This window comes from Mucor velutinosus (genome assembly GCF_035048745.1).
Source record: "Mucor velutinosus strain NIH1002 chromosome Unknown tig00001569, whole genome shotgun sequence".
Taxonomy (NCBI): domain Eukaryota; kingdom Fungi; phylum Mucoromycota; class Mucoromycetes; order Mucorales; family Mucoraceae; genus Mucor; species Mucor velutinosus.
The window spans coordinates 750,273-778,164 of NW_027041921.1; the positions used below are offsets into that span (position 1 = coordinate 750,273).

Consider the following 27,892-nt stretch of genomic DNA (forward strand, 5'->3'; position numbering starts at 1 on the left):
TTTAGAATGAATTGACCACATCCTTCTTTGTCACCTTGCCCATTGCATTTTTAGGCAGTTCATCAACAATCTTTAGTAATGCAGGCACTTTGTAGACTGCCACTCGCTTCTTCATGGCATTTCTCATTGTAGCCAAGTTAAGATCCTAATTTCATGGCTGTCTGTCAGTACACTTCACACTGTAATATCACATCAAAGTATCACACATTGCAGTACCTTTCCATTTTCTAAAACGACAGCAGCTGCAACTTTTTGACCCCATTCAGGATCAGGAATACCAACAACAGCTACGTCTTGAATGCCTAAATCGCAGGATAGTAATTCTCTTTCTATTTCTAATGCGCTCACTTTCTCTCCACCAGTCTACAACATATATGAGTTACCTAGCCTAGCTATTGTCTCTTTCAACATACCTTGAGAATATCTATGCTGTTTCTGCCCATGATTTGAAAATATCCATGATGCCCCACTCTCTGAGCAACATCGCCAGTAATAAACCAGCCATCCTCGGTGAATTCCTTTTTAGTAGCATCAGGGCGTCCCCAATACTCCTTGAACACAGTTTTGCCGCGAATTTGCAGCATGCCAGGAACATTTCTTGCCTCAGTAACATCCTCATTTGTCTCTGCAGAAATGATTCTGGCTTCAACGCCAGGTAAAGGAATGCCCACCGTGCCTTGTACTCGCTCCCAAATCACATATTCTTGACTGAGTGCCATACCAATCTCGGTCATGCCATAACGCTCTAGTAAGACCTGACCCTCACTCAGTTTTCTCCAATCGTTTCTCAAGGTTGTTGGCAAAGAAGCGGAACCTGACACCATGAATCTGAATTGCTTGCATGCTGTTGTCAAGACAGCCTGTGTTTCCCTATCTTGCGTCTTGTAGAATTGCTGGAGTTTTGAATACACCGTAGGCACGCTCATAAACACGCTGAGGCGAGGCAACTCTGTGTTTGCCCAACGAGCCCACACCTGAGTAGTATCAAACTTTTGGTGCATTTCAACTGTGGCGCCAATCCATAATGGACAGATGAGCGCATTGACAATGCCATGGATATGATGCAGAGGGAGGATATGGTGCAAGCGATCCTCGGATGTCCAATACCAGGCCGTTACTAACACAGATGCTTGGGCATCAATGACAGAATGCGTAGAGACAGCACCTTTGGGTTTGCCTGTTGTGCCACTGGTGTAGATGATGAGAGCACCCGCATCAAAATCAGCATCGAATAATGCAATGTCGGGTCGGCTGAGGCTATCCACGTTAGTCATGGCGATAAAGCTGTCATCGTCTTTGATTATGCTTGGTAGTTTGGTGGCATTGGATAGTTCAGAAATACGATCAGCGAATACAGGATGACCAAGGATAAATGATGCTTGAGAATCTTGCAATGTGTAGATTTGTTCCGGTGCAGGATGCGTGGTACACAGTGGTACAGCGATACCTCCAGCAGCCCAAATTGCTAACAACGCTACAACGTAAGGGAATCCACTAGGACATAAGATGGCTATTCTCTCTTGGTCTAATGAGCTACGGTAGCAAGTTAATTGGTGTATTCATTTTCTCTGCAATAGTAGCGGAATTACCTTTTGCCCTTCAATAATTCAAGGCGTAATTTGCTTGCAGCATGAATCAACTCAAGGTAAGTGAAGCTCTTTTGCAGGCGAATATCGACAATGGCAACTCCATTTTGGTTGGCGGCATTCTCCACCATGTGTTTAAATAAAGGGAAATTAGGCACGCTAAGTTCTGTCATTTTTTCCCCAAGAAGTTTAGATGAAAGAAAAGGAAATTAATCGGGTAAACGAAAGGACATCAGCCTAAATCACAACGTTTTTCATCAACCGAGCACTGAGATTCTGAGATCAATCAACAAAACCCTATCCTTGAAGATGATGATTGATCCAAGTGCATAAATTCTATCCCACTGGTGTGTAATGATGCTACGCTTTGTAGCTTTCGGCTATCATACAAAATTCCTCTACCAAGAACCTGTAAGTGGAAATCTGGCCGTTCTACGATGCTTTACGTCTCGATCTCTCGAAACCATTCATATACGGGCAATCAGCATACCTGTATTGGCTCTTATTACTCAAAAGGATGCAAACCACAGCCAAAATTGCATGCATTCAAACCGCAATGTCTCGTCTTAGGAGCCGTTTTAGAGTGCCAGAATAGCACCAAGCAATCACTCGCATCTAGTAGCTACTTGCTGAGACCCTTGCTCAACTTTTTTGGGATCATCAAAAATTGACTCCAAACCATGAGGTATCCCTCATGATTTTCATCAAAAATTAGACAATCGCGTTTTTCATCGCAAAAATGAAGATTTTTGCTATGGCATATATTAGATCAAAATGTTTCTTTCGATCCAAAGCAACCCCTAAAACTTTGTTTATGAGACTTTTGTATACAAAACCTCGACATTCTGGCCAAAACTCTTATCTCGTATTTTCTTAGGTTACTCGATAAGTTTTTTTCAAAACACTTGCTTTAGTTGGCACCATTGGATGCGCCTTGAAAAGTGCTTTTAGAAAGTTTAAGAAACCATTGAATGATCATCCTATTTTATATAATCGAACCTTGCAAAATATATCAATCAAGTCGCAATTTGATTAAAAATCAACGAATTGAAGCAGAATATCGAACAGAGTTACAGCCAGTCTTGGCTGCTGCGTAGCATGTCTTTCTCATGAAGACAATCGACGTTCTTGAAGGGAATTGCAAAGTAAAGGACACTAAAGAATAATTATACTATTGAATTTTACTGGTGCTTCTCATTTAAATATCTGATAGAATTAAACCGTTGCAAAATATCTTTCCAATTTCGAATTTTTGTGTGAAATACAAAATTAGCTAGTTTCCTCAAGGTTCCCTATTCTTGAAGTAATCCCTGATAACTTGCCACCATCTTTGGCATTGAAATGCCTGTATCTTTATATAACAAAAGTGGATTTTGAAAGATATGTATCTGCATAAGATGATCTACAAAATGCTCAATGTTAGTCCCTTACGTTGGACGATATGCAACTGAATCTGTAGGCGACTACGACTATGAATGCTACTTTAATACTGACATCGTTTGTATGTTATGCGCATCAAACATCTTGGAAATGCTGCTTATGAATAAGCTGTATAGTCGCGTTTTTCTTTGCGAGGATTTTTAGACCACATATTAGCAGAATCTGCCGTACTTGATATACGCCATTTACAACCATGCTTGTTTTGATATATTCAATTAGGCTATCTTGTATGCACCAAGGTGGGAAGGGCTAAGTGATCTACAGCAACTATTATGGTGATTGTAACGCTCAGTTGCAAATAATCTCTATTGCATCTGCTTTAGCCAATGTGTCCCGTTCTGAAGTAGCCTTGTGTACCCCGTAAACATCATTATAAACAAGCTTCCAAGTCAAGCTTTTGTATAAACATTCAAAATAACATTTTGCCCTGCGAATTGATTCATTGCTGTACTGCAATTGCAGTGTTTGTTTAACATTGTGTATACATGCGTGTTACCCTGCATAGCGTTATTCCTTTTCCGAATTTAGGCTTTGCATTTGTGCTTTTCAAAGTATGCTGTAGTATGTAGGACGCTATTCCCATTCCATCAATATAAACTGCTAGATATCCGGCGAACACTGGAGTTTTCCCGACGCTTCCGTCATTGACATAGTATATCTATTGATATAAAAACACACTGTTATTAGTCTTTGCTAAATAGCTCCGAAAACTGCAAAGTCTTGGATATTTGGGGCTTATTGGTTTCTAAACAGCAAGTAGATAAACATAATAATTAAAAAAAAACATAGTTTACACAAAAATAAAGTAATCTATTATACATTAGCAAAGGGATAGAATGGCACAGCAGCAACAGACAACGCCATGCTTCGTTTGAAGTTATTCAAATCTTGAATAACAATGCAATCTTTGGGTAAATTGGCATGATCTCGCTTGGACAAACCACTGGGACCTTGGTTCAACTTCAACAGGACTTGATCAATGTCGTCTTGGTTCAAGTGAATGGAATCCTTGAGAAATTCAACCAGACCAGACTCTGTCTGAATGGACTTGTCCTTGACTTTGCTCTTCAAGTCTTCCTCAGATTCCTCTTTTTTGTTGATCAAACCAAGATAGGCCAGGACAGGGTATAGCTGATCTACCGTAATATTGTCCTCTCTTTCTTTTTCAATTGCTGGTGGTTTCTGTGATTGAAGATGTACAGAGATGGTGCTTGCTTGAGATGAGCTCGGTAGAATGAATTTGTCGTAGAATTCAATCAGGGACTCTTTAGTAATCGTCTTCAATTCCTCAACATCTGTTCGGATTTCATCAAATTCGTAATATCCAGATTCTATGTCTGCCCAGTACTTGTTTCCCTCCTCCCATAGATTCTTGTGCTTTTCCAACTTCTCGGCGGTCAAAGACTCCACTTGAGATTGATAGTCCTTTTCACTCATGTCTGCAATGATGTCTCTGAGTGACTCCAAGAATTCAAGCACTCGGTTTTCAAGATACGTGGGATCACGTTCGCTTTGGATGATCAAGCGGAAGGCCAATTGACTCAACTGACGGCGAATACCACTGAATACTAAGTAACCCAATTGTTCTCTTGTACGAAGCTGATTGAAACAAGGCTCCTGTGCAATTTGAGCTATCATGCTGAGGCGGTTTCGAAGCGGAATGTCTTTTACATCACATATTTGACTATTGTAATTGATGGCCGAATTCAAATCATCCTTGTCTCGCACAGGTAAAGCATACACAAACTTGGTGCCTGTAGGCAAAAGAATAGATCGTTCTCCAATGAACTGGCTAGGCATTAATGGGCGAGGCTGCAACACCTTCAACATGCGATCAAAAATACCGACGACCCGATCTTGTTCCAATGTGCCATGGACCAAACTTTCAATGTGCAAGTTGGAAAAGATGGTAGGAATAAAACCTTGCACATCCTCCATATGAATATCCTTGATTTCAGCCAAGAAATCATCACATGTCCAGCGCTTTTCACAGAGTGCGTAGGTCATGTAGTAAGCAGAGTGTTGATAGGGTGCTTCCAAAAAGAAATTTTCGTAGCTACGAGTAAGTTCGTCCTTGAAAATGTCGAATCTGTCGCTTTCGATCTGGAGATTTTTCATCTTGTCAATGACTTTTTCCAGCAATAACGGTAATTTGTCGCTGTAACCACCGACATGAAGCTTGATTGAGGTGTCAGTCAATGTAAACTATGGGCAGATAAAAGGTTACTTACAGTGATGCCCTTTGGCTCTTGGTTGAGATAGTAGATCAAGCCAGCAACTTCGGCGTCATAAGAGTATTCCGACAGTGAATCAGTCAATAGGTTTATATACAATCTAGAGGAATAGCATTTGAGTAAGAATCCCTAATCGCACAATAGCCACACTTACTCTAAAATGACAGAGTTACGAGGAGTAGCATAAAACAAAGGATTCTTAAAGAATATCCACATATTTGTCTTGGGAACCCAGAAAGTGTCATCCTTCTTGTACCAAATGCGAGTAATAGTTGTATCTTGAATCAATTCAGGCTGGCTCTTCTTGGTTGGTACCTCAGTAATATGCACATCCAGATTCGAAGGGATGAATTCATTAATGGCAGGCAAAGAAAAATCATCATTCATTGATAAATGTGCCAATCTCTACAATGCGTGTCTGTCAGTCTCCATCGTGCGGCCAGAATCCCTCCAAAAGCGGCAATACTTACATCTGTCAGCTCTTGACTGATGGGCAATACTTCGTAATCTGTTGAATACCACTTCTCCACCTTGGTAGGCTGCACACCATTGGGGAATTCTTGACAGGCCAACGTCAGACGAAAATTGTCAGTGTTCAAAAGAGCCAAATGCTGGTTTACCAAGACAGGATCGTATTTTCTCAGCAACGCGCTTCCACTGATGGTCCATTGAGGTGGTAAGTTTTCTTGCATTTGTTGCGCCAGGACTGAAGTGTATTGAGAAGGAGGACATTTCTCAGAAAACTTGAATTCCATCTCTGCCAATGTCTTGATTTCATCAAATATCCACTTCTTTACCCCATTCTCCTTGATCATCTCGATGTATTCAAAAATAGCAACCACGACATCCTCATAATGAGCCAAACCTTGTTCCGTCAAATCAACACTGATGTGGAAAAATCCAAATCCAGTGCCATTGAAACACATGCCCGAGCTTAAATAGGTAGCCCAGTTCTTTTTTTTGAGAGACGACAGAATGGATCCAGGGCCTTCATGACCTGTCAAATGAGAAATGTAGTTTGCAGGCTGTAGAGAAGTGATGAGGACCTGAAAATTTGTACAAATGCTCAATAACTTACCTGGCTCTGATAGTATGGAATTTGATCTGGGAACGGAAAGGTCACATCCAATGTGCGATTCTTCTTGACCGACTTTACAAAGATTTGCTTCATGATTTCATTCTTGGTCAATGGATGTCCAGGGAAAGAGGGCACTGGTATATTTTTGTTAGTGACGCTAGAGAACTTTTCAACAACCCATTCAGTCAACTGATCCAGTGATTCTTTGAGAGACAACGTTAATGTGTGCATAATCTGGCATTGTATACATAGAGAGTGCATACCTTTGCCAATAACGGTCAGCTTCATGATGTTTGCAGAGTAGTAAGTATCATGAAATTTGAGCAGCTCCTGACGAATATCAAGGCCCAACTTTTTGGGATTCTCCATCAATGTCTCCAGATTACCGGTTTCAAACAGATGCCATGGATGATTTGGATTACTGAGACACTTTTCTACCTGAGCAATGCGCCAGCAGTCTGACTGCAGATTCTTTTTGTGTTCTGAATCAACAGCTCTCAGTTCTCTGTCTGTGCAACTTTCGGAGAAGAGGGGATCAATGAAAAAGTGTGAAAAACGATCCAATGCTCCTTCCAGCCATTGATGTCCCACTTCAAAAAAGTAATTTGTGTTTTCTGTGCCAGTAAAAGCATTCGCATGACCTAATGCATTTTCTTTAGTAAACAAGGGATTGCTCGCAGTAGCAACGCTTACCTGAATGCTCTGAGAGATAGCTGTAGTAATCATTCTCTTTGGGATATTTCTTGGTGCCCATAAATAACAGATGCTCGCAAAAATGAGCTAAACCTTGCAAGTTTTCCTAAAATACCACAGATCAATTGATTGCTAGATCATAAGCTACACCATGCTTACCGGATCACTCAAACTGCCGACATGCACATCCAAAGCAGCACTTGCACGATCAGTCTGTGGGTCACTAATGATCAGAACTTCCAACTGATTCAACAGTCTAATTAGACGATATTCACGGTCATCGTTTGCAGGTTTCTCCAGCGGCTTTGTATAGAACGAATATGCCTGACAATTTTGCCAATCGACATCATTGTTTACTATGGCAGACACCATCTAAATGATTTTGTAAAAGAAGAAGAGTAAGAAGGAAAAGAGGACACAGCGACGGAGTCACACGTTTTTATTTGTTTGCCTTACTCTATGTTGATGAAAAGAGGTCAAATGAGCCACATCATCTTTCGAAAATAATTCAGGAACGAGTTAGTGCACTAGTTGAAATCGTGTGTGAGTGTGTGAGTATGGACTGTAGATCACCTCGAATAGCCTTGTCAAACATCCCACTCCTTATTCTTTCTTTTCGTCACAAACATGATCATACCATCTGATTTCGTTGATGACTTGATTAGAGTAACCTATTATGCTCATGAGAAAATACTTCGTCTCGGTCCTTGCACTGCGCTTGGACCAATTTGTTGCTGAATATTGCCAGGTTTGGTACAACCATTACAACTTACTAATGACTTGATTTTTTAACATTACTCTAAAGTTTTTATATATAAAAATCTCTTAAACTTCATTTCTTTCGCTATGCTATACAATACAAGGTTTAAACTCCATTTTGTTGCATTACTTGTGTAAACAAGATGTGTGTCTGCATGCAAATGTGGGGTCAGGCAACACTTATTCGACTGTATATGTACACTCGCATATGGATATATAGAGAAATTACAATACATATCCATAACTTCTGTCAACTCTACATTAACATGCATACCTCGAGTTTTTAAATATGTTTAATTAGTTTAAATAGTTTTACAACATATTTACAGATATCCTAATGGTTTTTTTTGGGGCTTGTGAAGATGGTGTTTTATCCTTATTGATACATGTGTTGGTGCCCAGATGATGCCACATTCTTAAAATATCATGTTTAATGGCTCACAGCATTCTCATTTCATATTCTGTTAGCTTGTGTTGAAATATCTGCTGACGACTCAATGATCCTACATCCTCAATCTAAGGAAAGCTATATATACCAAAAGTTAGCGGGTTTTCTCTTTCTTGGTTTTTCTGTGTTCGCTACACATGTGATGGCCATAAACATGTGCCTCTTCCTTAAAGATTCAAAAATGTCAAATCCAATCCACTATCATTAAATGATGGCATTGCCTACTTTAAACTTGGCCCTACATGCATCACGTACATATACGCAAACATTCTCAATACCGACCAAAAGTCAAACGAGGTGTTAATTCTTATGAGCACCTCAGATCGGATTCGGCAATGATTACACAAGTACATGACAGCGTATCTGTAGCACGTCGCAAGTACGAATACAAGAATAAGTCTATAGCGCCATCCATCCTAAACACAAAATTTGTTTGTACCTGGGACCACGAACAAAACAAAAACTGTCTGATATCTCGTTTATACTCTCTTCCATCTGTCGTGATAATACTACAAGTAATAAGATAAACAAATTAAAAGACAATGTTTATTAAATTTGACAGTTGCTAGCTCTAGCATTTATACTATTTGGTCTGTACTGTGTAACAAAATATGTAAATAGCTACGACACATACAATCCTACCATTACATCCGCAACCACCTAAAGAAATCACAAGAACCAACAAAAAGGTGGCAGCCGCCCTGAATCAAACTTATGAACTTTTCCGTTATTAAAAGATGCCTTGTCCGTTCAACCACTCAATACTCTTTCTTAATTTTTCATTATTACGTTATAAAGACGGCAAGCAAATGTCTATAAAAAACTAAAAACCAGGTAATTTTTTTCAATAGTAACCATTGTCCTCAGTCCATAATAATAAGCTTGTACATAATTTAAATGCGCATCGAATGGTATCACTCCTGATAATTATCCCATGGTTTCAGTTCAAACAATCCTTTTTAATTATAAGACATTCTGAGGGTTTTGAAAGGAAGCCATCTGATAAATCTCTACCAACTTACGTATAGTAATAGTTATTGGGTAGACCTAAAACTGACCTATCTTTTGCGGCCTTATTTGAAGCTACAGCACCGGTTCTCATGGCACTACAGCACCCAATAGGTCAGCCCCTAGCAAATTATTGTCCAAAAACGATCGCTCAAGGCTAACTTTTGCTACAGTGGCGCATATAAAATTCTTTTTGCGCATTGCTATTACTTATACCACGCCCTAAATTTATTTTATGGACTTGAGCACCACATAGATGCTTCTGTGAAGTTATTAGAAAAAAACGTGATTTTGCCACTGTAAACTTCAATTTAAGGGTCAAAAACCAATTTTTGAAAGGAAGCATTGCAGATGATCAAACAAGGTCTCATTTTGTAAAGCAAGCAAAGAGAAACAAAATTTAATTAATACAAAAGCCAGGTTAAGTTGACAGTTAATCAAGAAATAGCGTCCAAACACTGTTCTTTTCTATATTGGTTTCGCTACAGTTCCCTCACTAAATTAATTGACAACCAATGTAGCGACTGAGAATTCCTCTAGATGTTTAGCAACCCCTCAAAGTAAGCATTTAATAACCTTGATATAAACGCTCTAGCATCAACATGGAGCTTGGAATAGCTGTTACTCCATTTTTGTAAAATGCGCAGCATAGCTTTAAACCTTTTTGTCAACGCAGCAAAGTAAATTGTTACTGCAGTGAAATCAGGTTTGAATACAAAAAAAAATAAAGCAATAGTAAAATACAATAGAAATCAACTGTATTTTATTTGTGTATAAAATGAACTGAAGATCCTGGAATTGAGTAAAAAAAAAAGAAGAGTATTTATACATTTGTGATGAATTCGTAATAATAAGTCGATGATAATAATCAGTTGTCAACTGTATCTAAAACGATAGCAAAGAGCTTCTTTATTACAGGGCATCTAGCTTGCTTAAATATGGTAGATCCCTGGTCAATGACTACTACGTTGAGATGGTATATAAATAGCAGGCCACTGGGGCCTTATGGATTGTTGGTATAGCTTGTTGAGAGGCCACCTAAGTAGATATGTTTCATGTAGTGTAGGTGGATCTCGATATCTTGACATTGGGGAGATTGAATGTATTGTAGTTCCTGAGGCACCTGTGCACACACAATTGACTGGACTTGTAAACATAGATGTGATGTGATACGATAAACATCATCTATGCTGCTACACTGTAAAAGGTGGCTTGAGGAGAAAGTGAATGTAGCCTAAGATGCATGCTTGTATGCAACAATTTGCAACTAGCTTGTAGGATTAGTGATGCTAGAGAGCAATAGGTTCTGCTATTGCGATATCTGGCAAATTTTGTTGATGTTTGATTTAAAGTGGTAATCAATGCAAGAGCACTGGTCATAAGGGTCGATTTGAGTAACCTTGATGAGCTTGGGTGAGCTATCGTCATAGCATGATTTAATGTGACCTTGATGGTTTAAAGTGTGATGTTTGTTATTGAAGTATGGAACCCTTTATCTGGGATATTGTGCAACTATGGCAGCAGGGCATAGTTGTCATATTTGAATATGCTTGTTATTGATTTGATTTTATTTGGATAAAGATAACGTCTCTTATTACGACCATCATGAGTGTAATTGAATACACTGTAATCAGGAGTGATTCATTCACACGATGTGCGATATAAGCGTGTATCTTTACTTTAGTATGTTTAAATGGTTGTTGATATACATTTGAACGCTTTTATTAATAGATCCAAATAGCATGAATTTGAATGAGTGCTATTTGATGAATTTCGGTTTTCAATCAAGTTGCGTTTGGGTGGCTATTTCATTACATTTATGGAAACAAAGCACACTCCAGTAGCTTTGATATTTGCAGAAAAAACTGGCAATGAGTGCAATTTGGCAGAACACTGGAACGTTTTTTTTCGCGCACTGTAAAACTTTCCTTGCATAAATATATTTAAATGACATTCCTCACGTCGAACTATTATGCAATGGATGCTAGATTAAACGCTTGCACCTTAGCATACTCTTAAAGAAGAAAGCTTTAAATTGTACCTATTTCGCTACCTTTTTATTACAAATATAAATTTATTAAGATGAAAGCTCAATAGGAGATCAGCTAGCTGGAATCCTTCGGTCTCTGAACTTCTGAGCCAATCAAATCGCTAAAAAACTCCGCTAACCTAAAAAAAATTTGCGAGGGTTTCCCCCTGTTTTGATGTGAGGCAAAATTTTAAGCGCCGCTATAATAGCAATATAGCCGCTGCAATCATCAAATTTCCCCCAGGTGCTAGAGCATGCCTTACTTACACCACCTAGCTTTAAATCCTGTCATTGAGACCATCAATCATCACTAAAGTAAGTAGCGATAACCAAGTGGAGGCAGCCTATCCACCTCCTAGCCTCGGATAGAGTCTTGTTGAGCTTCGGCGATAGGCACATCCACACAACGTAAAGAGGTATGCTTCAAAAGAAACACAATAATAAAAGAAGCGAACATGATAATACTATAGAAGTATAGTAGTAGTATATGTAGGCAAAAGAAAAAAAGAATGCTCACACGAAGTGAGCCAAAGGAAAGTATGTTATGTATAAAATATTAAAAATGTTCACGTTATTATATTTTTGTTATTGCAACAAAAATACATACATGAGCAATGTGCATGATAACAGCCTGATGATGTAAAAGAACACAAATGCGCACAATTGCAGGAGCAACAGTAGCACCAGTATAAGTATGTAATACAACATGAAGACCAATGCTGTTTTCATGTGAAGCGACAAAGGCAACACAAACAACAATCCACGGTTATATAACAAAGTATCACAAGGGTAATACAATTATAATATATCAGTGTATCATGCTTGTTGTTCGTAAATACGAAGCAACAACATTGCAAGTATTTGTTGAGCTGATCATATCACAGTCAACCAAAACGAAAGAAAAAAAAAGCGCAACAAGGCAAACATTACGAATGCATTATCACGATAAAGCAAGCAATAATATAAACGTTCAAAGAAGATTTATATCATTGCGACCAGAAGAAAGAAGGTACTTACCACTTACCACCACCGTAGATAGACCATAGGATACGCAATCACCGAATATAGACCAGAGAACGAGCACGCAACTAACACAGTAGAGCAGGAAAGACCATATTAGCAGCAGCAGCAGCAACACCAGCACCATAGACAAACTAAAGAACGAATGCCATCAGTAGAGAACAGACAAAGACCAAAGAAGTTACTAACTGCTTATCGGCATCGCAGATAGACCAGAGGATATGCAATCACCAGATATAGGCCAGAGAACGAGCATGCACCTAGCACAGTAGACCAGGAAAGACCATATTAGCAGCAGCAGCAGCAGCAGCAACACCAGCATCATAAACAAACCGAGGAACGAACGCCACCAGCAGAGACCAGACAATGGCCAAAGAAGTAATCACCAGACATGATAAACCAAAGAATCAGGCAGCAGAGATGACAGAGAAGTAACGGCAGCAGCACTCACTCAAGCAAGCAAGAAATTATTAAAACCTAATAAACAAACTAAATTAGTGTTAATTCTACGCCTTCCGGTGCTCGTTATCAAATGGTACCTAATATATTCCATTTCAAAGAAGCAGTATCAAGTTCTTCCAACAGTACAAGAAAGATTTATCGGTGCTAGAGTGTTATTATCAATCAAACGATGTCCAAAACCACCATGGTTTGATACTAAAACGCGTTTTGCAAAAAGGGTAAAAAACGGGTCCATGAAAAAACGAGAGAGCACTTTATCCGACGTCACGACCAGTAGATTTAGTCTCAGTCTTGTATGGTAGCAGCAGTAATTGCGGCAATTTAATTTGAAGTTGTGCAGTGGTATTTTCGTGTTCAAACTTGACTTGATCTCACATCCTTTAAACGTTTTTGCTAAATTTGACTATGAAAGCTGTCGTTGTCATACCCAACTTTCTAATATACCTCTAGAGGGCAAAAGAAGCCGCATCGAATGATACTGGTTACTCTCAGCTTTTAAACCAAAAATAATGAGCAATTTCCAAAAATATGAAAACAGGTTTTCTGAGAATATGTCAAAATTTAGCATATAAAAGTCTCATGCAAAGAGTTTCCAATGTTGCATTCCATCTCTACGATCAATTTGATATCATATGTATCTTAGAAAAAATCTTTATTTTTGGGGTGAAAAATGCGATCGTTTGATTTTCAAGAATTTTCCGTTGCTAATACTCATGGAAAAACGATGATTTTCATGAATTTGCAAAAACCTAAAAAATTTTGAGATAAAGCATCAGGAAGTAAAGCGTGGCCAAGAGGAGGTGTGTGGTGCTATTCCAAGCGCTCAAAACGCTTTGTGGCATGAATTATCCATGCTTGAAAATGGCTAGATTTGAACAGAATTCGACCTATAAGTAAGGCGTTATAGGTTGCATTGCCAAACCAGTAGATAAATCACATTTCTACTTGACGATCCAGACGTTCTGCATTGTATGGAACTCGATTCCTCGGTAATAGACGCTTTTATTCTAATTCTAAGGCTCAGATCTGTCTTTTGAGATGCGCTATTATAGTAAGTTGAAGAGTGGAACAACGTCAGTATTACACAACAAATTGGGATCCAACAACTTGCTCGGATTGGGGGAGATGCTCGGTTGGTCAGTAGGTCACTTTTGATGGTCGTCCACAACAGAGAAACCATGCTGTTTAGCGGTAAAGGTAGATTTAAAATCTATCCATGATGTTGGGCAATCACAGTGAAGAAAAAAGGGTTAATAACGAACATGCTGAGTTGGTGTCAGCATGGTAGGGGAACAAACAACGAAATTTTGCATCAAAGTCGAGCAAATAGAGATTCGTGATACCTACAACAAGCCCTATGACAAAAGAGTCATATCAACAAACTGTAATGAAATTAGGTTTTAATGGTTTTACGGAGCTACAGCACTGCTGAAAGGTATAATTTCTGCTATTTTTCAGCTTCAGAATATTCGTTGATAGTTTATAGATATATATATACGTTCATTTAGCATTGAGAAGACCACAAAAAGAATAGGAATTCAGTACTTCTCACGTAATCTTTTTTGAATCTTATGTCCATTTTCTATTTCTGTATTTTGGATCAAATGTTAACAATACTCCCAAAAAGTTGTCTGCTGCTACAGAAAGTAGTACCTGATGTACCATTTTCAAACAGAATCTGTAATTGCGAAGAAATACTCAACTCATGGACAGACCACATCAGATCATAAACTTTGACATGAAACTGGATCCAGTGACTACGATCCCACTTATATATGGCATGTTCAGGATAATAGATTGGATCTATTATCCTATCATCCCACTTATCCTCATATCGAGTCCTCCCTCAATAGTTGAAATAGTATATAAACCCTTTTCTTTCCAATTAGGTACCAGGTCCTCTTGGTACCAAATGTTCTGCTGCCAACCATGCTCCTAGAGCAAAATCTTGCGAGGAAAACAATAGTATAGTTGAATCCTTGATTGCATGGTGATTTGTTGGTTTGAAACGGCTGATTTTCGAAAAAAAAAAAAGAAGCCAATTTTGAGCAGTGGCCTACTGCTTGTATAGAACCTGTTGGAAACTATTAGCTACTAGTGATTACGAGTCGTAGATTAATGGATTAGGTGTTGGGAAACGCTGTATTGAAAATCGCTTGGGCAAATCTTCCTTAGTTGTGGTTTGGCAAAGGGTCAAAGGTTTGATGTGCATAATAGGAAAAAGGGTGAGCGGCTGCTCCCAGCCCAATGTTGATGCTAGGGCATTTAGGTCAAAGCCATTTTATGTCTACTTTGAGGTGTTGCTAAACATCTAGAGGAATTCTCAGTCGCAACATTGGTGGTCAAAGAATTAAGTGAGGGAACTGTAGCGAAACCAATATAAAAAAGAACAATGTTTGGACACTATTTCTCGATCAACTGTCAACTCAACCTGACTTCTGTATTAATTGAATTTTGTTTCTCTTTGCTAGCTTTACAAAATGAGACTTTGTTTGGGCGTCTACGATATGTTCTTTCAAAAATCGGTTTTTGACCCTCAAATAACAGTTTACAGTAGCGACAAAATACGTTTTCCTTTAATAACAATAGAAACTATATAGGCCACTGTAGTAAAAGTTAGCTTGAAGCAATCAATTTTTGGCGGCTGATCTGGGGCTGACCTTTTCGTCAGCGTAGCTCCATGAAAACTGGTGCTACGGCTTCGATTAAGGCCTAAAGCTATGGTAACATTGGACCTACGCAATGAATGGCTGGCACAAGCAAAATTTCACAGATTTGTACAGACTTTTTTGTTTTTGAAAACCCTCAAATTATCAGATTCATTTGTGTACAAGCTGTGAGATTCGTTTTATGAGTAGTATCATTCGATGTGCATTTAAATTCTATTCAAACTTATTATGGAATGAGGATAATGGTTAGTATAGATTCTGACATGATTAAACGATAGAAGGGTGCAAGCATGCATTTTCCTACTGCTGTAAAGCCAACAAAAGCACTCGGTATTCGAATCATGCAAAATTCGTACAATAGCAACTCTGCGAAACAGACATCGACCATTCTACACCATCAATAGTAAAACCAACTCAAAAAGGCGGTCTGGATGACTTGATGTTTGGTTTTCGATCCAACAGGAATATACTGCTATGTGATGTCAAGCTGCTTCTTGGCATGTTTCATTTATATTACTTTGCTGTGGTCATCTCTTTCCAAACATGTCAAATGAAATTTGGAAACGGTCAATTTGATAAAGTCTAGAACAGGGAAATGAATTGCGAATCTTTTTCTTTCTTTGTACTATTTCATTATACTCATGGCACAGGTTAAGACGAAGAATCATCCTCGATTCCATCCAGATGATGATTCAAGCGAACCACCACCTATCTTTGGCAATTTCTTTGAAGGCTGGTCAGGCTTTTTCTCAAACAACAACAATCAAGACAAGCAAGTAGCATCTCCTCAAGCTATCAGCAACCAGCAACAGCAGCAAGACTATGAGAGTGATCGCTGTTCCACGCTAAGCAGCCAGACAGCAAGTACAAGCACGCGTGCCTCGCTCATTCTTCGTGACGAATCTATGTCACCAAGACGAAAGAATAGCGTGCAACTAGGGCGACAAGTGATGAGCGAATTATTAGACAACGACAATGTTTCCAATGCCATTCAGATACTACAGCAAGCACTTGATCATCTACAAATGACTCGTACAGAAGGAGAGGATAAAGGGGATGTTTCCAAGATATACTCGCAGATCATTAAATCACTCTGCGATCCCAATATTGCTTGCATTGTAGATGAAATGTCGAAAAAGGATAGCAAAGTGCCCGATATCCAGGAATCTGTCTTGTGGCGATTATTCACCAAAGTGGTCGAGTCAGGCTACGTTCTTGAGGCAAGTGGCATGTATGTATTGTAGACCTATGGATTTTAACAGCAGTGCCATCTATAGAGAGACGCTCATTTAGCGGTCGTCAACACACTCATAGAAAGAAACCACAAATCGCTTGCACTTCAAGCCATGTATGCGCTCCCTAGACGGGAATGGGACACAGCATGCTATCGAACAGCTGTACTGCTTCATCTTTTGCAAGATCCAAAGCAGAGTCAAGAAGCACAGGGTCTGTTATCTGATTATGGTAAACCTTATTTAGAGATTGCAAATCCCATTGCGCCCAATGATCTCCCGCCCATTCGGATGGAAATGCCCTTGATGCATGAAGTGACTGAGCAAGATCAGTTTCAACTATGGATATTTTATCAGTCTGCACTCAGTACGAGCGATAAGGAATGGCATAATACAAAGTTGGCCTATGAAAAGCTACGGCAAGAGAACATGGAAGCGATTCAACAGCATGAAGAAGAAGGCGACGGCGCCAAAGATTGGGCAATGACTCAGTTACAGATCGAGACCAAGAAGCAGCAGGTGGACCGCATCAGCACAGACAATGACAATACCATGATATTTGTTGCTGTCAGCAACAGTCAGTTTGAGTACGGATGGCAGGTGTACCAGGCCATGGGAGATGCTGTCAATGATGCTACGCCCTGTATTGTAATGCATCTCTGCTGGGTAGCATTTCGACAGATCCCTATAGCCGATATCTCGAGACGCACTTACTGGGAGAATCGAGCATGGTCCGTGTACTCTCGGTTCATGTGCTCTGAATACCTGCACCCCGAGGAAAATGAAGCGCCGGGATTCTTGCACGATATCTTGTCCATTGCAGCCAACAGCCCCGAGATTGTGATTGACAGAAAAGCACGCTACACCAAGGCAATGAGCATCTACAGCCTGCTGGTTCGACTGCATTTCGACAAGCTTCTGTGCGATGACCGTGTTCTGGAGCCTATTCTGTGCACACTGCTGTACGAGTGCAAAGGATCGCCTGCCAACATTGTCACGATGAGCAACAAAGGTTTTGAAATCTGGAATCGCAAGTTGGAAATAGCGCATTCGAGCGTCAGAACGTCGTATTCAATGCTTTGGGGCCTATTGGTTCTTGCTTTGAAATCTGGCCAAGCAGATCTGGATAAAGTTCTTGTACAACTGCTGGAAAAGGACATGAATGACGTTCCATCCTCCCTGATAGCCATCATACAGACCATCCATGATCAGACTATGTGTAGTAGCTGCTACTTTTTTGACTATATGTTCCACTGCATTAAATTCACAGACTCGACAGAGGAGACCAACGCCATCCTGGTGGACAAGCTTGGTTTTGTGTACCATGGCGAGCCCAAGCAAGGATTTTTGGACAAACAGCCCGTCTGGCGCACCAACATCAATGAAATGCAGGCCACCAGCATTTCCATGGCAGTGAAAATGGGAGTTGCCAAGCAGGAAGAGCTGGTTCCAAAGCAAATGTATTATTCCACTAAAAAGGCAAAGGCGCTTCTTCGTCACTGTTTGAAGAGATCAGAACTAAAGAGCTTCACGTGAGGTTGCTTATACACCTTCAAGTAGTACACATTGTTGATATATATATATATATATATTCACACAGCAGCAATAAATTTTTTCTTTTCCCCCCTCCCCCCCTCTCTCTCTTTTCTTTTTTTTCCTTTCTTCTTTCCTTCAGTCATAGTATGGGTAACAACATTTCGAAAAAGAGAAAAGATAATAGACCCAGTATTGTGCGATCTGAAGTGCCAGACAATGAGATATCCAATGCCACAGCCACATCAGTCAACTCGATTCTTGTCAATTCAAGCATCCAACGAAACAACAAGCCAACATCCATACCAGCAGCTCAAAACGCCTTTGCGGATCAACAGCAGCAACAGCAGCCTATATCACCACCATTGCATAGCCCCATTGCAGATAATCAGCTCACATTTACATCACAAAATCAGCTCACAGCAACATCCATTCGATCTATTGGCTGGAATCTGGACATTGATGAATGCATAAACCGGCTCATGGAGGTGGGCGTCAAGAACAAGATTACAAAATCCATCTGCTTTAGAAATTCAGAGATTGTGGCCATTTGCAGAGCAGCGCAGGAAGTGTTTCTGAGTCAGCCTAGTCTGATCGAACTGAACCCGCCCGTCAAAATTCTGGGTGATATACACGGCCAATTCCATGATTTAATACGCCTCTTTGAAATGGTAAGTGGTTGGAAAGAGAGAGTATGTGTGTGAGGCAAGGAGTCCTGACTTATCCCTCTTTTTGCGATGCTAGGGTGGGTTTCCTCCTGATTCAAATTATCTCTTCCTGGGCGACTATGTGGACAGAGGAAAGCAGAGTTTAGAGACGATACTGCTGCTGTTTTGTTTCAAGATCAAGTATCCTGAAAACTTCTTTTTGCTACGAGGCAATCACGAGTGTGCCAACGTCACTCGAGTGTATGGATTTTACGACGAATGCAAGCGTAGAACAAACACCAAAGTGTGGAAGACATTTGTGGATGTATTCAATACACTGCCTATTGCAGCGTTGGTAGCAGGAAAGATATTCTGTGTTCATGGCGGTCTCAGTCCTTCGCTACACACCATGGACGATGTACGAAATATCATGCGACCCACCGACGTGCCTGAATACGGGCTCTTGAACGACTTGCTGTGGTCGGATCCATCCGACACAGCCATTGAATGGGAGGACAATGAGCGAGGCGTGTCTTACTGCTTTGGCAAAAAGATTGTAAATGAGTTTTTGGCAAAGCATGATTTGGATCTCGTGTGCAGAGCTCATATGGTGGTGGAAGATGGATATCAATTCTTTAACGAGAGGACATTGGTTACCGTGTTCAGTGCGCCCAACTACTGTGGTGAATTTGACAATTTTGGAGCCATCATGAGCATAAACGAGGAGCTGCTATGTAGTTTTGAGCTGCTAACACCTATGGAACACCCTTCAGCTGCCAAAGTACAGGAAGCCCAAAAGAACAAAGGCCGTCGACCAAGGTAAGTAAAAGTGTACTTGACGTGGCCACAGCACTGTAAACTAATTTCTCTCTCATGATGTAGTCCTCCTATGATTGATCCTGCAACTGTACCTGAAGAGCATGAAGATGCGCAGTCAACACCTACTCCATAGCTGACCTGATACCTTTTTTTTTTTGACATACATCTACATAAATATACAGTTACGATCAGAACACGTGCATCTACTACAATGTACATGCAATGTGCCATGAAAGAAGCGTATATTGCAAAGTGCGTGGAGACACATTTTTATTTTGCTATGTATACATGTGTGCTGTCTTTTTTTTTTTTTTTTTTTTTTTTTTTTCTCACTACATACACTGGTTTTTTTTTTAGAGGATGATTAACAAAATTACATGTACATGAATAATCTTATACAAAAAATGAACTGCTTAGAATGTTTCGTCTTGATTTGGACACGCTTCTGTGGGATGCGTGTCAAATACATCGCAATTGACACAATAGTACTAAGGAAAATGACAGTATTGTGAGTATACATGTTGGTTTGTGTGTGTGTTCATGTCTCCAACTTACAGAATATCTGCTTTCATAAAGGTCATCGTCTTTGCCCAAGATTGTCTTTTGCTTATACGCATTGCATGTCATCACTTCATGGCCATACTCTTCACAGATCTCGCAGTAGATGCTTTCCAACAAGTTGCCATGATCAGATACAGTGTCCATGCTGGTGCTTGTCATGAGAGAAAAGGACCCTGTGGAAGATCTCTTCTGCTGCTGGTGATTTTGCTGTCTGTTGAACAGGAAATACTGCGGTGATGTGGGCGACAAGGGTGCATGAATAGACAACCTTCTATTCTTTTCTTCTTCTTCTCTCAATCGGCCCTCTAGCATACGCACTTTTCGTTTCTCGCATTCAATGGCTTCCTCTAGTTCTGTTTCATTAAACACTTTGTTTTCCACCAACGATTCCAGATCAGATAACTCCTTGTACAGCTTCTGAATTTTGGCTTCCTTGCTCTGCTCCAAGTCTTGATACTTTCTGACTTCTCGGTTTACCTGCAATTTTAGCTGCTCAATCTCGCGTCGGTACATTTTATCGTCGTCCTGCAGAGTCGCACTGGATTCCACCTTCTCGATAGCAAGTAACTCGTCCATCAAACGCATGCATTCGTGCTCTGTTTGCTTTTGCTGCAACGCAAGTCTCTCATTCTCTGATTCCAGTTGGCTGTATTTGGCTAGTAAATCAGCAGACCCTCGTTCTTTTTCAGTGGTGGCTAGTTTTCGCAGTACGTCTGCTAAATCTCGCTGTGTCTTTTCATTGGTAAGCTTGATGCGTTCGTTTTCTTCCTCTAATCTGGCCTGCACTTCCAGCGCTGCATTGGCTTCTTCCATGATGCGCCTCTTGTCTTCGATTTCATGCTCCAATTCAGATCGCAATTGATAGAAATCAGATGAAGAGCACACGGATACACGGTGCAGTCGCTTGATTTCGTCCTTGAGATGACTGATTTCCAGTGTTTGTGCTTTGATGAGCTCGCGTTCCTTGTCCAGTTCAGATGTAGTGAGCTCTAGCTGCGCTTCTAATCGATGTCGCGTGGAATCACCTTCAACAATGGGCGATGCAGTAGAGGGGTACATGAGATCATTTACCATCAGTTGTAATTTGGTTATATGTGCGTCCTTGTTAGTCACTGCGGTTGTATGTTCCGTTTCACGTTGTTCTATAGTAGCCTCAAATGCTTGTATCGTCTTGACATGGGCTTGACGAAGCTCGCTGCATTCGCGCTCGACAATAGCTGCTGCCTCGTCGCGTTCTGTCAACTGTTTGCGTACTTGATCCAGCTGCGCTGCAAAATCACGCTGTGCAGCCTCATGATGTTGCTGCTGTGTTTCGAGCTGCTGCAGCAATGTTCTTACTTGCAAATCCAGTCTCTCAATGACCTTGCTGTGCTGCTTCTCCATTGCCTCTGACATGGATGCTCTGGAGAGTGCAGCATCACGTTCGCTCGTCATTTTGACTAGCTCATGTGTTGCTTGGCTCGAGCTGTCCAACAGCCGTTTTAACTTGGCAATCTCATCGTCCTTTTCTTGCACACGTACAGCATAGCTTTCTTTGGCGCTGACCAAACGCTCCCATGCTGCCTCTTGACCGTCCATTTGCTGCGAAAGTGCTCGTTTTTCTTGTCTTGATTTTTCGAGCAGTGCGTGCATACGCTCTAATTCAATATCGGCACTGAGTCTCTTTTGCTGTTGCTGCTGCTGCTGCTGCTGCTGCTGCGACGGTCGATGATGGTGGTGGTAACAATCTGTGCTACTTGTACTCATGGATGATGATTTTTTCAATGCAGATTTGTTTGTCTTTGTCGATGAGGACATCTTTTTCGTAGCACCGGATGGAGTGCTTCGTGTGGGTAACGGGGCATTGGAAGAACGTGCTGTTGATAGTGTGCGAGCTGATTTACTTGGGTTCAATGGCGCTGTTGCAGTGGTCGCAGATCGATGTCGCTTGGGCGTGCTGCTAATGGATTTACAGGTGGCATTGGTGGATGTAGATGTGCTTGTGGTGGTGGTAGCCGACGCAACAATCATGCTCTTTCGCTTGTTGGCAGTACTGGCGCTGGTGGAGGAGGAATGGCTCTTTTTTGTAGTGGCAATGGCAGTAGTTTTGCTAATGCGAGGCACAATTTTCTTTTTTTGGCTATCTTCCAGGGCAATGACTTTAGCTGCCAAGACAAAAAGACCAGTATTAGGAGCACAGGAGAAGTAGCGAACACTACAAGGGGTTGGAAGAGAGAGAGAGTAAAAGAAAGAAGAAATAAGGGATCAGTTTATCATTGTTTAAATCTGATGTTTGTTTCTTATTTTACCCCTGAATTGATCCATCATTTTTACCAGTGCCTATGATATCCAGCTCGATGCCAACCCAAACACCCTTTTCTTTGAACTTTGTTTCCCCAAAATATCTCACTGTGCCAACAACATGATGACTAGGGACACATACTCTTTGGCCCAGTCTGAAATCATGTTCCTTTTTGTTGTTGCAAACGAAGTCGCCACCCCCACCACCGGTATATTCATCGTCTGGTTGATCTGTGGTATTGGAAAGCGATTGCTTCAAAGGTGGGTTCATCAGTGAACTGTATCGCTTCATGGCAGTGTGGTCTGAGAACCGTTGAATTAAGCTGGATGGCCGCGGCATGGGTGTAGTGGTTGCACGGCTTAACAGGGCTCTGCGATGCATGGGCTCCTCCATTTCGTCGTCTTGTTGTAGTAATAGCCGATGCATTGAATGTGATTTCGATAGGCGAGAAGTAGATTGTTTTATTTGTTTCTTTTTGCTGCCATTGTTTGTTATTGTTTGTGTTGCTTGAATACTGGATGCGGGTAGTGCAATAGACGATGGGCGAGCAATTTTGCTGCTGCTGCTGACATAATGAGGAGAATGATACTGAAGATGGGACATTTGGGTTTGCCGAATGAGAAAAACAAAGAAAGAGGGAAAAGAGAGATGCTAAAATTATACATGAATAAGAGAAAGCATATATCACATACATTGGCTCTGTATGTGTGTGATAGAAAGAGAGAATCAGCTGAAATAGGAGCATAATGCATAGCGTCTATATGCAATTCACTGCATATAAGAGCATTTTTGTGTGTGCGTGTGTGTATGTGTGTACCTCTATCTATGTTGTATAGTACAGGCAGCAAGATAACGAGGGGATTATTGACTTGCTAAACATTAGTACACTGCCATGAATCATCAAGATGAAGGCATTGTAAAGCTAATGTATGTAGTCATTCATTCGCTTAAGAAGCATGACCTTGAATCAATTCATCGTTCTCCATCCAAATTGATTTAATTTTTGGTGTACTACTGTGAGATGGTTTTGTTGCGTTAGAAAGGCGTAATCAAGTGAAATGCGTTTACATACAAACCTATTAACATACTTTTTCTTCTTGACAAACTTGCAATATTATTTATAGTGATTGACTATACAACGTGAGGTTTCATCAGCTTATTATGATTTCCCTAATTGCAAATCATCTTGAAATTTGGACTGCAAGAAAAAAAATGGTCTAGATGGCTTCATGGTTGCATTCACTCAAAAGTGTATATCCACCATCTTGACAACTAGTTGCTATGCATAATCAGCGTATTGAATTTTAAACTCTGAATGTAGCACAACAATGCAACACTGCCCTTGTTTGCTTTTCAGTGTCACAGTGATAGCATTGCTTATAATAAGGAGTATGTTTAGATTGTATGCTTGAGGTTCTCTTCCAATTACAGCGCAATTTTGTAAAGGTTAAAGACCATTGTGGTACGCCCATCGAGTGATTACAAAGCCGCAGTTTTACCATTGACTCAACCTTTTGTAAGAGCACAACATCATTGATCTGCTTCCATCAGAGGGCTATCAGTAATCAAATGTATATGCAAAGACGCACTACAGCTCACAACCAGCGCCTAAATGTGGTGCATACGAGTAATTTGTACACAGTGGCACGTCAATTTCTAGTTGACACATCAATTTCATCTAGAAACAAAGTGCTTGAATCAAACACGCTGTTCAAAGTGTTCTTATGGCCAATTTCATTGATTTTTTGTAAATAATGGGTGCAGCTTGTGTGTAATGCTTCTTTTTTGATAAAAATTGCTCATTATCTTGTTAATGATGTATCCAGATGTGTGACAACAATGGCACGCATAAAGTCATTGTAGATTAAACAGGATCCTCAGTTGAAAGAGCCCATCATCTGTATAATCGGAACTTGAGACTTTGATAGATCTATCTGATAGGGGCACTCACTTCATGACAACCAGCCTCTACGTCTAATCAAAGTGAAATACTTATATTGGCTATCAAGATGAACCTCAATTAGATTACCAGTGTATCAAGAGAATATTTGTTATAAATCTCGGGAATGACACATGAATTTAAAATCGATATCTTGGTAATCAGAATTTTATCATGCTACTGAGTGAGATGTTTCATCCATGATCTTGTGTGATGTGTGTATATTACGTATCATTGCGATATGTACACATCAGATTACCCATACAAGACGGCTCTCAGCTGAAAATAATGAGAAGAATGAATACCAACTAGCAATGGGTATTCATTGACAACCATTTGAAAGAGTGGATAGCACATGCACATCTTGGCATTTCATCCACAGCTCTCCGTACATGATTTGTATCGAAAGGTAATTTCTGAACCCAACAAAACACCAGCTGTTGATTATCTTTTTAGATCGAGGTCGATCTAACTGTGCAATTCCATCAAGATACATGAGATGTAGATGCTACTGCAAGGGTTCGTTGTCATGGAAACAGCAATGACAAGGAAGAATGAGCCAGTTAACCAGACAAGAGAGGTTTGCTTAATAACGAACCCACAACTCCGGTTTGTTGCTGATGCATTTTTTTTTTTAGGGTTTCACCTACTTTGATGGAAGAGTGAAAAAATGCGTAAAAAAAGTAGCCTTGGGATTTAACACCTTTTCTTTCCATTTTATTTATTTTTTCCAATTTCTTTGTATATACACAACATGATTGACATACAAAAAGAAACAATGTGGCCAACCTCATCCACCAATTCCGCCGCTTCTGCTGCTTCTTCTTCTGCTTCATCATCCACTTCGTCGATGGAGTTTTCAGACAATCGTTCCATTCCACCTGAATTACTGCAATCTCTTAGACAACACTCCTTATTTCAGCGCACAAACAACGAGAGCTTTCTAGAGAGACTTGCCTGTTGCATGCATCTTCGAACATATGGTCCGCGCGATGTGATTATCGTTGAAGGCGAACAGGCCAAAGCCATGTTCTTTCTGCTGCGAGGGTCTGTGGATGTCTGCAGCGCTGATTTCGAACGTATCTATGCAACATTGCCCAAAGGCTCTTGCTTTGGTGAAATTGGTATCCTGTACTCTATGCCTCGTACAGCCACAGTCATTGCAAGCACCAAATGCATCGTTGCAGCCCTCACAGCCGATGAAGTCAAGACCATCCTGCCATTGTATCCAGAAGTCGAGAAGATACTTCGATTTGAAGCCGAAGAGAGACTGACCATGTTGAACAAGAGCAAAAACTTGAGTGTGGCCGATAAAGTCAGCCATAAGCCATTGACTGAACGCAACATTGAAGATCTGACAAGCGCTCGTAATCTGTTGCAAAAGGTAAGGCATATCACACATAATAATGACGTTTCCCAAAGCGTACTTAGATATTTCTCGTTAGATTCCTTATTTCCAGAGCTGTCCAGAGGAGTTTCTGCACTTGATATCACTCAAAGTGGAACCCCGTCATTACTCGCCAAACGACTTGATTCTAAAGAGAGGAGATCAGGGAAAAGAGCTGTTTTTTATCATCAGTGGTAAGCTATTGTTGGGTCCAGCATGTCAGTGTGAAATCTGGATCCTAATAACATGCTCTGTGATAGGCACAGTGGAAGTGGCTAATATGGACACAGCCACATCAGACCCTTTGACCCCAATTGCACGTTTATCCGCAGGTGATTACTTTGGAGACATAGCAGTTCTTTTGAACGCACCACGTGCTGCTGATGCCCGAGCTGTAACCACAATCGAGTTGTATGTGCTGAACAAGTGTGATTTCATTGATGTTATCAGTCGTTTTCCTGAATTACAAAAGCACTTCAGGATGATGGCTGAAAATTCGCTGAATGATCTGAGACTCAAGGCATCGTTGCTGACCAAGGTGGACGCAGAAACAGGTAAGCACAGCGTGTGTCATATTGGCAGTTTAAGAGACTGAGTGCCCTACTTTAAGCAACACCTGCCATACCGCCTGAATCGCCCACGGATACACCACTCGACGGCATTTCATCCACTGTCGCCTATGCAACACCTCCTATCACATTGGACTCAGTATGCAGCACCACCAGTGACCAAGATCCAACTCTGCTACCACCGACCACTGCCAATGTGCTGAAAACCACAGAAACCAGAAGAAGACGAGGCAGTGTAGCTATCTGGTCTGATCCTAACCTGGTGGCACTTGCCAATCGCAACATCAAGGAGCCAGTCAAAGAATCCAAATTGAAAGGGAATGCCGTCATCAGCACTGCAGACCAACAAGACACCACCATGAAGCCTCCTGAGTATGCGGGCGACGGTAGATTTGAGCTGCTCAATCAAGTCGTACTGAGCCGCATCATCAACTGCTTGGATTTCAGCTCCATCCTTCAATTCTCTGCTGTCTCCAAAAAGTGCCGAGAATTTGTGCAAAAGAGTGATGCAGTGATGCAACACGTCGATCTCAGTCATCTCAACAAACGTATCACAGACACTGCCTTGGATCACATCATGGCATTGGTTGCAAGTGAGGATGGTGGTGGTGGTGCTCGCATCAAGGAGCTGAATTTATCGCAGTGCTTTTACATTACAGACGACGGATTCAAGCGACTGATTGAACAGCTACCCAGCTTGGAAACCTTGGATCTCAACTCATGTTGGCTGTTGACAGACAAGAGCTTGGCACTGTTAGCAGCAAGCTGTCCTCAATTGACCCGGCTCGATTTGTCCAACTGCAGAAAGATCAGCGATATCGGCATTTTCAAAATGTTGGATGAAAAGCAGACGCGTGGATTTCCAGAGCTCAAGGAACTCTCGCTCTCTTATTGTAAAAAGTTATCGGATATGACCATGGGCCATTTAGCGGAATTCTGCAGCAACACATTAGAATCACTCAATATACAACGTTGCACTCGTATCACAGATCAAGGATTTGTCAAGTGGGCCGACACTCAGTTTCCTCGACTCAAGTATCTCAACCTCACCGACTGCAGTTTCCTGACAGATCAAGCCATTTCTCACCTGGTATCCGCTGCACCTCAACTGCAAAATCTGTCTCTTAGTTTTTGCTGTGCTCTGTCTGACAATGCCATTGAAGGTCTCATCTCCTTGCCTCATTTGCAAGAACTGGATGCCAGCTTCTGCGGTGCTGCAGTGTCTGATGTCTCCATAAGGGCTCTGCTGAAATCCGGCTCCTTTGATTCCATGAATTCCTTGAATCTGAGAGGCTGCGTGCGCATTACAGACATTTGTATCAAAGCCATTCTGGAATGGGGCCGCTTGAACACCCTCAACATCAGCCAGTGTCCTGGAATCAGCTTGGATGCCAAGCAAATCATCAAAGAATCAGGCAATGTCCATCATCTCGTTGTTTAAATCCCTTTTGTACAAATCATAATTTTGTGTATATATCTTTTTTTTTTTTTTTTCCAT

At 40.8% G+C, this 27,892-nt stretch overlaps 7 protein-coding genes across 7 annotated transcripts; 4 read left to right on the top strand and 3 right to left on the bottom strand.

The window, feature by feature from the left end:
* Position 1: 1 nt before the first annotated feature.
* Positions 2-1,717, bottom strand: ATC70_012425 (uncharacterized protein; the record flags this gene model as incomplete). The annotated part of the gene is made up of 4 exons (XM_064831597.1): positions 2-145; positions 217-363; positions 414-1,533; positions 1,590-1,717. The coding sequence occupies 4 exons, from the start codon at positions 1,715-1,717 to the stop codon at positions 2-4; spliced, it is 1,539 nt and encodes a 512-aa protein (XP_064677877.1).
* A 2,122-nt stretch (positions 1,718-3,839) lies between these two features.
* Positions 3,840-7,403, bottom strand: ATC70_012426 (uncharacterized protein; the record flags this gene model as incomplete). The annotated part of the gene is made up of 8 exons (XM_064831598.1): positions 3,840-5,204; positions 5,258-5,360; positions 5,415-5,665; positions 5,731-6,285; positions 6,339-6,541; positions 6,602-6,979; positions 7,032-7,137; positions 7,191-7,403. 8 exons carry the CDS (start codon positions 7,401-7,403, stop codon positions 3,840-3,842), a joined length of 3,174 nt encoding a protein of 1,057 aa, XP_064677878.1.
* An 8,664-nt stretch (positions 7,404-16,067) lies between these two features.
* Positions 16,068-16,670, top strand: ATC70_012427 (uncharacterized protein; the record flags this gene model as incomplete). Its single annotated transcript, XM_064831599.1, has 1 exon — positions 16,068-16,670. One exon carries the CDS (start codon positions 16,068-16,070, stop codon positions 16,668-16,670), a length of 603 nt encoding a protein of 200 aa, XP_064677879.1.
* Positions 16,671-16,772: 102 nt separating this feature from the next.
* On the top strand, positions 16,773-18,194 carry ATC70_012428 (uncharacterized protein; the record flags this gene model as incomplete). Its single annotated transcript, XM_064831600.1, has 1 exon — positions 16,773-18,194. The coding sequence occupies one exon, from the start codon at positions 16,773-16,775 to the stop codon at positions 18,192-18,194; it is 1,422 nt and encodes a 473-aa protein (XP_064677880.1).
* A 146-nt stretch (positions 18,195-18,340) lies between these two features.
* Positions 18,341-19,790, top strand: ATC70_012429 (uncharacterized protein; the record flags this gene model as incomplete). Its single annotated transcript, XM_064831601.1, has 3 exons — positions 18,341-18,862; positions 18,936-19,657; positions 19,721-19,790. 3 exons carry the CDS (start codon positions 18,341-18,343, stop codon positions 19,788-19,790), a joined length of 1,314 nt encoding a protein of 437 aa, XP_064677881.1.
* Positions 19,791-20,070: 280 nt separating this feature from the next.
* Positions 20,071-23,102, bottom strand: ATC70_012430 (uncharacterized protein; the record flags this gene model as incomplete). The annotated part of the gene is made up of 3 exons (XM_064831602.1): positions 20,071-20,145; positions 20,213-22,362; positions 22,532-23,102. The coding sequence occupies 3 exons, from the start codon at positions 23,100-23,102 to the stop codon at positions 20,071-20,073; spliced, it is 2,796 nt and encodes a 931-aa protein (XP_064677882.1).
* Positions 23,103-25,216: 2,114 nt separating this feature from the next.
* On the top strand, positions 25,217-27,835 carry ATC70_012431 (uncharacterized protein; the record flags this gene model as incomplete). Its single annotated transcript, XM_064831603.1, has 4 exons — positions 25,217-25,822; positions 25,884-26,019; positions 26,086-26,379; positions 26,436-27,835. The coding sequence occupies 4 exons, from the start codon at positions 25,217-25,219 to the stop codon at positions 27,833-27,835; spliced, it is 2,436 nt and encodes an 811-aa protein (XP_064677883.1).
* Positions 27,836-27,892: the final 57 nt, after the last annotated feature.